The sequence below is a fragment of the Penaeus japonicus genome, unplaced genomic scaffold, assembly GCF_977035675.1.
Source record: "Penaeus japonicus unplaced genomic scaffold, GWHDUDI00000001_assembly GWHDUDI00000028, whole genome shotgun sequence".
Lineage (NCBI taxonomy): Eukaryota > Metazoa > Arthropoda > Malacostraca > Decapoda > Penaeidae > Penaeus > Penaeus japonicus.
The window spans coordinates 11,126,474-11,138,973 of record NW_028234430.1 but is presented as its reverse complement, the minus strand read 5'-3'; the positions used below and the strand labels follow the sequence as shown (position 1 = coordinate 11,138,973).

Below are 12,500 nucleotides of genomic sequence, written 5' to 3'. Positions count from 1 at the left end.
CTTCCCCCCTTTCTCTCTCTCCCCCCTCTTCCCCCTCTCTCTCTCCCCCCCTCTCTCTTTCTCTCTCTCTTCCCCTCTTCCCCCCTATCTCTCTCCCCCTCTTTCCCCCTCTCTCTCTCCCTCTCTTCCCCCCTCTCTCTCCCCCCTCTTCCCCCCTCTCTCTCTCACTCTCTGCCTTTCTTCCCCCCCTCTCTCTCTCTCTCTACCCCTCTTCCCCCCCTCTCTCACTCTTCCCCTCTTCCCCCTCTTCCCCCTATCTCTCTCCCCCTCTCTCCCTCTCACCCGCTCTTCCCATTTCTCTTGTTCATTGCTCTCCACCAAAACAAAGTGGAGAACGAACTGGCGCCGCGTATTTGCCGCCGTCTGTCTGTGACGTATATCCACTACTACCGTAAATCGCGTACTGTGCTATTGGCGATGGGGCAGCTGGGATATAAAAGATAGAGAGAGAGAGAGAGAGAGAGAGAGAGAGAGAGAGAGAGAGAGAGAGAGAGAGAGAGAGAGAGAGAGAGAGAGAGAGAGAGAGGGAGGGGGAGGGAGGGAGGGGGGGGGGAGGGAGGGAGGGAGGGAGGGGGAGGGGAGGGGGAGGGAGGGGGAGGGGAGGGGGAGGGAGAGGGAGAGGGAGGGAAGGAAGGAAAGAGAGAGTGCAAGAGAAGAAAGGGAAAGTGAGAGTAAGAGAGGGGGACGGAGAGGGAGAAGCTTAAAAATAGAAAAGAAGGGAAAGAAAGTCGAGACAGGGAGGAAAAAGGGATATCAAACAATGAGCATGAAAATGAAGGAGATACCTTCACCTTCACTCCCTCTTTCCACTCTCTCCCTTCCCTCCTTCAGTGTCTCTCTCATTCTCCTTACCCACCCCCTCCCTCCCTCCCTCCCTTCCTCTCTCGGGATGACTCACGAATGACAGATGATTGCTTCGCAGTTTATTGACCGCGGGGGAGTTGGTCACTCGGGGAGGGGTGGGGGGGGTGAGACGGGGGAAGGGGAGGGGAGGGAAGGAGAGGGGAGGAGAGGAGAGGGGAGGGGAGGGGAGGGAAGGAGAGGGGAGAGGAGGGGAGGGAAGGGGGGGAAAGGGGATAGGAGAGGATGGTGATAGAGGAAAGGGGAGGGGGGAGAGAGGGGAAAGAGGGGAAGGAGTATATAGTGGGTGGAGAAGGGAGTAGATAGAGGGGGAGGAGTAGGAGGAGGAGGGTAATAATTACGACGTTTGTGCGATGATCTTGCCTTGTCATCACTGATGTAATTGTACTTCCCTTTAGTAATACCGATCGGTCTGGTTCGCTCTGGTTCATTCAGTGAGCTTCGTGTTCTCTCTCTCTCTCTCTCTCTCTCTCTCTCTCTCTCTCTCTCTCTCTCTCTCTCTCTCTCTCTCTCTCTCTCTCTCTCTCTCTCTCTCTCTCTCTCTCTCTCTCTCAACTTCGTAAACGAAAATAATGAAGACCGAAAAGTACCATCATCACTGTCATCGTCGTCACAACCAATTAACATTACCACAATCGTAGTCCTACTCATCACTAATCATCATCGTAGTCGTAATCATCACCTATCATCATCATCATCATCGCAGTCGTAATAATCATCATTATCACCAATTATCACACCAATCACCATCGTAGTCCCCATCATCACTAATCGAACCAATCACCATAAGAAAAAAATAATAACTACAATCCTCCTCTCCCCCACCCCAACCCCCCGAGCCGTGACCTGCGGTGGCGGAGATAAGAGGTGTGTGTGGGGGGTGGGGGGAATGAACACGTTAAAAGGTGTCGAGGCGCTACTCCCGTGTTGCTGTTGATGCAACGCTCGAAATCGTAAAGATGGAGACACTATAGAAAGAATATGATAACACAGAGAATAAAAAAAGAATATTCCTCAGCAAAGTTCAATACAAAAATTAAAGGTAAAATATAAATCATATGAAATAGATACGAAAATATAACTACAGAAATAACCTAATAACCGTTATCAAACATGAACAAAACAAAAATCTTGAACATAATAGCGATACCAAAAATAAATAGACCACAGTTATAAAATATGTTAAAAAGAGCACAAAATACACGTCTATATTTACCCTTTCACCCCCACCCCAACCCCTCCCCCCCACTCACTGACGAGGGAACGAGCGCCGCGCCGTGCCGATAAGCGTCCCGGCAAAACCTCGCTTTTGAAGAGCCCACACAGCTGGCAAAATATCCCACCGAAGGACACCTCGCAACAGATCCTCCCTCTCCCTCTCACATCCCCTCCTCTCTTCCTCAATCCTGACTCCCTCCCCCCTCCTCTCTTCCTCAACCCTGACTCTCCCCCCCCTCCTCTCTTCCTCAACTTTCACCCCCCTCATCTATTCCTCAACCCTCACCCTCACCTTTTCTCTACCCCAACTCTCCCTCCCCCTCCTCTCTTCCCCAACCTTAATTCTCCATTTCTTCTTCTTTACTTTCTTCCCTTTTCTTCCCCAGCCTCAATTCTACATTTTCCCTCTTCTGTTCTTCCCCCTCTCTTCCCCACCCCAATATCCTCCCTTGCTCTTCATTCCCTTCTCTCTACCCCAGCCCTCACGTCCCTCTCTTCCTTCCCCAACCCTTATCTCACCGTTCTTTCCTTCCCCTCATCCCCGTATTTCGCCCGTTAACCCTTCTTCCTCATTTCCTTCCCCGCCCTCTTCATCTGGCCACCTCCTCTTCCATACCCCCCTTCTCCTTTATCTCAATTTCCCCTTCCACTTCCTCCCAATCTCCCTCTCCCCTTTCCTCTTAATCTCCCTCCTCCCCCATTTCTCCCCCATCTTCCTTTCCCTCCCCCCATACACCCCCCCCCCCAACCAAAGCATGCCCATGACGTGGATTCCTACAACCTCGTTTCCGAGAACCGCGGGTGAAAGGGTAGGGGAGGGGGAGCGGGGTGAGGGGGAGAAAGGCGAGGGGAAGGAAGAGGGAAATAGGGGAGAGATAATGTAGGTACAGGGGAAGGGGAGCGGGGGCGAGAGGAAGGGATAAGTAGCAATTAAGGAATAAAACGGGCGCAACGTAACCCCATTATTGACAAAAACACCAGTATTATGAGCTGTTTCTGCCACATAGAAATTAATAAACAGGAAACAATACTGACAAAAAAATAATAATAATAAAAATAATAACACTAATGATAACAGCAATAATAATGATAATGATAACGATAGTAATAATAATAATAATAATAATAATAATAATAATAATAATAATAATAATAACAATAATAATGATAACAATAACAATAATAATAATGATACTACTACTACCACAAATAACAAAAATAGCACATACAACGATAATATAATAGTCATGATAACAGCAACAAAAACAATAACAATCAACATCATCATCATAATAAAACGATACTAAGTATCATACCGCAGAGATCCATTACCACAGATCTCTTCTTATGGTGGTTTCGTCTATACCATCAATTCTATCATATTAATTATCATCATCATCATCATTATCCTTGTCACCATCCTTTTGTGACACAGAAGATCTAAAACGAGCACAATGCAGACACGACAAGATCCGACCCGGGGGATTCTTTGCACGTTACACAATAACAAGAATCTGTGACAACCACACACTAAGCATTTATCTCTTCAACATCTAAGCACGAGGCAGACTGTCTGACTGGCGCTCTCCCCCCCCCCCCTCTCTCTCTCTCTCTCTCTCTCTCTCCTTCACTGTCTTTCTCTCTCTCTTTCCCCCTCCCTCCTTCCTCTCTCCCTCTCTCCTTCATTATGTAACTGCCTCTCTCTCTCTCTCTCTCTCTCTCTCTCTCTCTCTCTCTCTCTCTCTCTCTCTCTCTCTCTCTCTCTCTCTCTCTCTCTCTCTCTCTCTCTCTCTCTCTCTCTCTCCTAATCCCCCTACCCCCTTAACTCATTCCCTCGCTCCTTTGCTTCCGTTTTTTTTATCACTATTCTCATTTTTATCTTTTATCATCATCCTCTCTCTCTCTCCCTTGCTTCCTCTCTCGCTCTCTATCTCTTCTCTTCTCTTTCTATCTCTTTCTTACTTTCTCCTCCCTCCCCCAACGTGTCCACTTGACCACCACTTAACTACCGACACAACAGCTCCGCCACCAAAACCTTGAGTCATCATTTGTTTCTTATAATAAAGCACTTCATTCTATTCAATAAAAAGGAGAAGAGACAAAAAAATAGGTTCGCCTCCCCCCCCCCTCTCTCTCTCTCTCTCTCTCTCTCTCTCTATATATATATATATATATAATATATAGTATTATATATATATATATATATATATATTTATATATGACTATATATGTATATATATATATATATATATATATATATATATATATATATATATGTATATATATATATATAACAATATAGACATAAATATATATACATCATATATATATTCATATATATATATATATATATATATATATATATATATATATATATTTCCATCCCCTTCGTCGGTATCCTTACCACGCGTCACCTTATTTTCTTTCTTATTATTCTGTTTTATCCTACCCTGTCTGTCTGTCTTCCGCATTCCCATTCATCTATCCTTCACCCTATATCCTCCTCCCAACTACCTCCACCCCATCCTCTGCCCCCCCACCCCCCCAGAGCCCCCCCCCCCCTCCCGCGTATCTCATCCACCCCTACCTACACCCTTGCTATTGCCCTTGCCCTTGCCCTAACCCTACCCCATCCCCCATACCCACCCCTCCCCTCTCCAGCTTAACATACCAGGCGTTTCGTATTACATCGATATCAAGGGTCAGCTGTTTACTACTAGTCGGCGCCCTTATGGCTGACACAGTGCCGCCGCCGCCACCGCCGCTTCTGCTTCTGCTGCCGCTACTGCCAGTGCCCTCTGAGAGCCACCGTTCGTCTGGTGATTCGCTCCTCTTCTCCTTCTCCTTCTCCTCCTTCTCCTCCTCCTCCATCTTCTCCTCCAGCTCCCGCTCCAGCTCCAGCTCCTCCTCGCGATAATGAAGGATAATGTTCTTATCTTGTTACGCTCAAACCAATTTGGTTCGCTCCTATTAATTTCGTTCTTGCTAATGTAGGACAAAGTTCTCTGTTGCTCTCACAGTTTGGGCGAGTCATTAATCTCCCTCTCTCACTCTCAGTCACTCTCACACACTGACTGACACACTCTCTCTTTCTCTTTCTCTTTCTCTTTCTATCTCTCTCTCCAGTTTGTTAAATCAAGTTATCATCAAATTGGTATCGTTCGGCTGGGAATCGTCGAAATCGGCTTCGCTGAGCAAGAAATCATTAAATCAGTTATCGCTAAGTTGGGCATCGCCTCTCGCCGGGTCCCGTGGGCGTGCCTAAGGCTACAGCATCCTTATCCTCTTCTGAAGGGATTCATCCTGACAGTCTCCAAGCTGACCCATCCACATTCCCTAAACCCTACCTTTCCAGACCTCCCCTATTCCCCTGCCCCCCACAAACCTCACCCCCACCTGTCCCCACAACCCCCCCCCCCCCCGCGCCCACACACACACGTCCTGGTGTGCGTCAAACAACAGCCACCTCTTCAGTGGCACTCGAACCTAACCCCGTCTTTGTCCCGCATAACCAATAACGTTAAAGTCCCCGTTCTCAAACCTCTCCCGCCGCCCCCGATCATTCCCCTCTCTGTACCCCATACCCTTCCATCCCTTTCTTCCCCTCTTTACAACCCCATAACCCTACTATCTTCCCCTCCCCTTCCCCTCAAATCCCTCCCCCGTAACTCCCTTTTCCTACTCCCTCTTCCATACAACTGAAAAACACCCTCTACCCCCTCCCCCCCTCCAATGCCCCCCCTCCCCCTGACAAGGCCTGAACCCCCTTCCTTCTCGTCGACTTCATCCCACGCAGGGGCCTGGCGGTGTGGGTTGAAATCTATATTGAAGGATCGTTTCTGTGCGTACCACACCTTTCTCTCACTTCTCCTTCTTCTTCTTCTTCTTCTTCTCTCTCTCTTAAAAACCCTCACCCCCAAAAAAGGAAGGTCACAGGACACGATCAACATCCACAGCAACTCTTTCCAGGATGACCTCTGGCCTCCTTTACCTCAGAATGACCTGGGTGCAAAAGGATACACTCTGACCTCGCCCGCCTTGGTGCCAATGGCCAGGAGGCGGAGCTGGGGATCCCACGCGAGGGCCGACGGCTTGGCAGGGAACCCATGATGGCAACACTGCGGGGAAGAGAAAAGAAAAACTGAGATTAGTAACGACATCTACATCCGTAATATTACCAAATAATTAATTCATAAAAATAGATGGAAGGTGCCTTACATCAGAATATCACATACACGGAGGAAGGGCGGGAGGAGAGAAAGAGAGAGAGAGGAGAGAGAAAGAGAGAGAAAAAGAGGGAGGGAGAGAGAGAAAGAAAGAAAGAAAGAGAAAAAGAGAGAGAAGAGAAGAGAAGAGAAGCGAAGAGAAGAGAATAGAGAGAGAGAGAATGGGGGAGAGGGAGAGAGAAGGAGAGAGAGAGAGGGAGAGGGAGAGAAAAAAGAGAGAGAAAAGAGAACAAGTACGTAATGATAATGATAACAATAACGCTTTAAACGCCTTAACAAAACCACCATTCACATCAAACATCATAATCCTCTTCAGTCCAGTAAAATGTAACAAAATCAACATTGCAATGAAACAACAACAAGTCCTCGTCAATCAATTAAGAACAGCGAGCTCATCATTAGACGCAATTAATTAAATTGATCGTACTAATGAGCAAGATAATTAGAAGAATTCAATCACAGTCAATCCCTTACATGACCTCGACTATCTTTTGTAATTATTTAGAGTGAAAAAATATGTGGATCTATCTACCTACCTACCTACCTACGTATCTATACATAAATGCATAAACAAACAAACACACACACATTTATTTAGAGAGAGAGAAATACATCAGATCATTTCATTAAAATAATAATAATAATAAAGAACTAAATAAAATAAATACAAATAATACTCCCCCTTTTCGTCTCTCCCCTCTTCCGTTTTTTACCTCACTCCTTCTCTTCCTCTTATCCTACTCAACAGGAGCCTCCCACCTCCCATTCTTGCCTATTTCTCCTCCCAGTTCCAACTTCTGTTTATAGACAGATGTATAAATGAGACTGAATAACTTCACGGCGCAAGAGATGCCATTAACGCCTTTCGATCATCTCGTCATTAGGGTCACATGTAATCACTGATGACGAAATTATCGAAACCCACTAATTACAAATCTCTTGCGTTGTGAAGTTATTCAGCCTTATCTCTCTCTCTCCATGTACAAGTGATCTCTGTCCAACGAGTTCGTTTGCGTTGGTCTGTGACTCTGATGGTGAACTAATAACGTTATTAAAGTTGACGGTAAGCTTTGATACATATAATGAATAACATGAAAAAATCTCAATATCTGTATCTTATTATTTTCATTAATTCAGAATTCAACGTGCAGAAAAGGCGGTGCCAGTCGAGGCGATTTGGTTATAATAATTCTAGTAATAATTACTATAATACTAGACATGATGAGAACAATAATCAACTGTAAAATAATAATGAGAACAATAAGGATACCAATCATACAAAAAATACAGCGAAAACGAAAAACCAAAAAAAAAAATAAAAATAAATAAATAAAAAAAATAAAAAAATAAAATATACAACCAAAACGACAAGAAGAGCAATCACAACATGGAAAACTTGCATAAAAAAGACGCAATATAAACAATAAATATAAAAAACAATAACAACAACTCCAACCTAACATAACCAAAACGACAAGAGCATGGAAAACCTGCGCAAAAAAAAGACGCAAAACAAACAAGTTCTTTCCGCAGGTCGCGCACCATGACAGCGCATCGCTTGCATGGCCGCTACTTCTCGGCGGCGACAAGGATCCTTGACAGGTCAAGAGAGGTCTTTGCAAACCTTTCATGAAAAGAACTTGAAGGAAGAAGAATAAAAAAAAGGAAAGAAAAGAAACAATAAACAAGAGAGATGTAGGGTAATAATATAAGAAAATAAGATATGAGTAATATCATAATATCAAAATTAAATAAAATCATATACGAGATAAAAAACAAATCGAAATATATATCACAAAATTGGGTTTCACAGCATATGTACGCAAGCCGGCGTGCATATATGTACGCGTGTGGGTGCGTGTGTGCACAATTGATATGTGTATGAATACGTGATGTGTGTATGTATATGCGATGTGCGCATACATATGTATGTGTATATGTATGTATTTATGTGTGTGTATGTGTATGTGTATGTATATGTATTTGTGTATATATATGACCGGAATGACTGGAAAAGATTGAGAGAGGCCTACGTCCTGCAGTGGATTGATACAGGCTGATGATGATGATGATGATGATGATGATGATATATATACATATATATATATATATATATATATATATATATATATATATATATATATGTATGTATATATATGTATATATGTATATATGTATATATGTATATATATATATGTATATATATATATATATATATGTATTTGTGTATGTATTTGTGTATGTATTTGTGTATGTATTTGTGTATGTATTTGTGTATGTATATGTGTATGTATGTATGTGTATGTGTATGTATATGTATGTGTATGTGTGTGTATGTGTATGTGTATGTATACCTGATATGTGATGTGAATGTATATGTGTTGTGTATGTATATGTGATGTGTATGTATATGTACATGTGGTGTGTGGATGTATATGTGATGTGCGTATACATATATAATGTAATATGTATGTATATGGATGTTATGAATGTCATGAATGTCATGACTATCATGACATTTATGACTGTTGCATGATGTGCTTCTCGCATCAGCATATCCACCTGTTTAACTATCTAAATGTCAAACTTAACGAAATAAGCCATTCCGAAAAAAACACAGAGCGGAGCACCCCAATAAACACTAATGAAATGACACACTTGGTTCAAAACTCGTGTAAAAACAACAACAAAAAACAGTTACAACTTTCGCCGCGACGCGTGTTCTGAATGCATAATGCAATCAAGATATTGAAAAATCAACACCACTACCATGGTAAATACATGGAATTAATGAAAGTAAAAACAAAACAAAACAAAACTCAACATTGCAACTGCAGTTGCAATGAAAAATATCAATACTATAAAAATGTAACAAATATAACACTGATATTTTCGATATTGCAAACACCAATATTACGACCAAAGTATAATCAATAATGTATATCATTTAAATTGAAACGGTTCCAATCACAGTCATTATAAAACTAGCGATAGTAACAACAACAATAATAATAACATAACAATAACAACGATGACGACAAAAATAAAGACTTAAAATCTCCAAAATCAACAAGAATCCGCGCACAGGTGTTTCCACCGTCGCCGACTACACCCCCCCCCTCCCATCCCCCTCACTGTCTACCACGCCCTAAACGCCTACACGAGTTCCACAACCACCTCTGCCCACCCCAACCCACCCAACACCCCACCAACCAGACCACCTACCCACGTCAACATCCCACCAACCCACTCACCCCCCCCCTCACCCCTCCGCATCGTGACGTCGAAACCCACCACGGATCCTCCCTCATCTCCTGCGCCGCCCACGCGACACTCCTGTGCCCTACTGTACCCTACCTTAAACTCGCCGCCGATCCTTGCCTCCTTTCCCCTACTCGACCCACGCCCAGAGTACGTCCGCGCCCACGCTCAGATCCCCACAGACAGACAGACAGAAAGGCAGGCAGATATGCAATCACGCCCGCGCTATAATCCCCACAGACAAACAGAGAAAGACAGCTAATAGACACAAGCACGCCCACACTATGATCCCCGAAGACAGACAGGCAGAAAAATATAGACATAAACAAAAGACACAAACACGCCCACCCTCTGACCCCCCCAGACAGACAATCAGGCAGACTGATACAACAGACACAAACAACAGACACTCCCAAAGGCATTACCTGGCCCCCTGGAATATCGTTACGGGCCAGGTTCAAGAAGTCTCTCACTACCTGCCGGACAGCTATTTCCGGGCCGGACGCTAGGTGTGTGTGTGGGTGGGTGGACTGGTGAGGGGGGGGGGGGGGGGGACTGGTGAGGGGGGGTGGACTGGTGAGGGGATGGGGGATGGGGGAGGGTGAGTCAAGTGGGGTGGGAGGGAGGGATTGAGGAAGGGGAGGGGAGACAGAGGGAATGGGGAAGATGGAATTGGGAATGTATGAGGGAAATGAGGGAGAAGGAAGGGAGAAGAACAGGATGAGGATGAGGAAGAAGATGATGAGGAGGAAGCGGAAGTGGAAGCGGAAGTGGAAGAGGAGGAGGAAGGAGGAGGAAGGAGGAGGGGAAAGGGAGAAGTGGAAAATATGAGGGTATATGAGAGAAGGGAAGCATAAGAAAAGAGGTTGGGGAAAGGGAAAGAGAGCGAGGGAAAATGGAGCGAGAGGGGAAAAAAGGAAGAAGTAGGAAAAAAAGAACGACAAGGTAAGTAGGAGAAGAGGAAAAGAGGAAAGGCCGAGAAGGAATGAAGAATGAAACAAATCCAAAGAAAATGGCATGGAAGCGGGAGGGGGGGGGGATTAAAACCAACTCGTTAGGACTTGCCTACGTTTACCAAGCAAATAAATTTCTGTGCGTCTATGCTTGCTTATGCCTGTGCCTGCGAGTTTGGAAACGAATTTCCCCGCTTCCTCCGACATACCTCTCGTTTTATTGGGATGCAAACTCCTCAAAGCGAAATTAAGATCAATATAGGTAGTAGAGAAACATTTATTCTAATAGATATAAACGTAAGACAAATTCAAACAAATTAAAAAAAAATAAAAATTCAACTATATAAGGAAATAAAAAATAAAATCTGAGACTGGATCAAGATTCCTCAGTTACTCCTACCTCACCTTATGTACCTCCTCCTCCTCCTTATCCTTCCTCCAGCTGTACCGCTTTTCCTTTTCCTTCCCCTTCACCTTCCCCATTTCCTTCTCCTCCTCCGCCATCATCATCACCACCACCACCACCACCATCACCTCCTCCTCCATATCCTTCCTCCAGCTGTACCGCTTTTCCTTCCCCTTCCCCTTCTTCTTCCCCATTTCCTTCTCCTCCTCCGCCATCATCACCATCACCGCCACCATCACCATCACCATCACCATCACCACCTCCTCCTCCTCCTCCTCTATCCTAGCCACCGTTACCCAAAGACAGGATACACGTTGACCGCGAGGCAGGGGGAGAGGGGGAGGGAGGGAGGAGAAGGGGGGAGGGAGGGAGGGAGGGAGGGAGGGAGGAGAGGGAGAGGAGGAGGGAGAAGCAAGGATAGGAGAGTATGAGGGGGTTGGGGGTAGGTGGATGGGGGAGGGGGAAAGGAAGCGCCACTTTCCCTGAGGCGAGCACGTGAGACTGGGATTGGAGGAGGGAGCAGGAGGGTGGGGGAGAGGGGGAAGAAGGGAGGAGAAGGGACGAAGAGGAGGAGATAGAATAATAGACACAGAAGTGAATAGTGAAGAGGGCTAAAAAGAGGAGAGTGAACAGGACGATGGATTGCAAACGACAACCAAAAGACGGAATAAACAAATAAACACACAAACGAAATAACAAAAAAAATAATCATCATCATAACGATAATGATAACAGAATAAAAACATTAATAATAATGACAACAACAACAACAACAACAACAACAACAACAAAACCAACACCACCATCAAAGCCCCTAAATCAATGAGAAACAAGAACGAATAAAACGACCAACGGAGGCGGCTGCGGCTGAGGGAGGAGACTTGGAGCAGCCGTCGCCGCCGCCGCCGCCGCAGCAGCAAAAGCCCGCAGGAAAAGGAACATGCGGTAACATTACCTCCCCACCCCCTCTTGCTCCTACTCCCTACCATCCTTCCCTCCCCCACCCCCCCTCTCCGCCTCGGGCATGGTCACAAGGAAGGCCCTCATATGCCACCGTCTCCAATCGGCTCCTCGTCGCCGCCGTTCTCAACAATCCACTTATTTGGTATACACTTACCAAATTAAATTACACACGAACACACATACGCATATAGATACTCATACGTGTGTGTGTGTGTGTGTGTGTGTGTGTGTGTGTGTGTGTGTGTGTGTGTGTGTGTGTGTGTGTGTGTGTGTGTGTGTGTGTTCAGACAAAGGATGAAGTAAAAAAAAACAAAAATGAAAAAAGAGGAAACAGTAGAGCGATAATATGAGACAAGGCGAGAGAAGAAAAATGAGAAAGAAAGAGACAGTCAAGAAACAAGGATAATTGGGAGAAGGAAAAACAAATCGGGAATCGGTTTTGTAAAACGACAAAGCCGCAAAACTGACACGAAGGAAGAGGAAGCGAAGGAGAGCTGAGAAATGTCAATCAGATGGAAAGGGAGTGGCAAGGGGAAGGAGGAGGGAAGGAGGGAAGGAGGAGGGAAGGATGGATGGAGGAGGGAGAGAGGGATGGAGAGGGGAGAGAGGAAT

The 12,500-nt window shown here is 45.1% G+C and overlaps 1 protein-coding gene across 2 annotated transcripts in view; it reads right to left on the bottom strand.

Moving 5' to 3' along the window:
- LOC122248056 (LLGL domain-containing protein l(2)gl) overlaps positions 1–12,500 on the bottom strand; it is a 94,106-nt gene that overhangs the window by 59,554 nt on the left and 22,052 nt on the right. For both annotated transcript variants that reach the window (XM_043007854.2, XM_043007858.2), the window contains exon 2: positions 6,100–6,197. In XM_043007854.2, the coding sequence (XP_042863788.2) occupies positions 6,100–6,197 (98 nt within the window). The remainder of the gene's footprint in view (positions 1–6,099; positions 6,198–12,500) is intronic.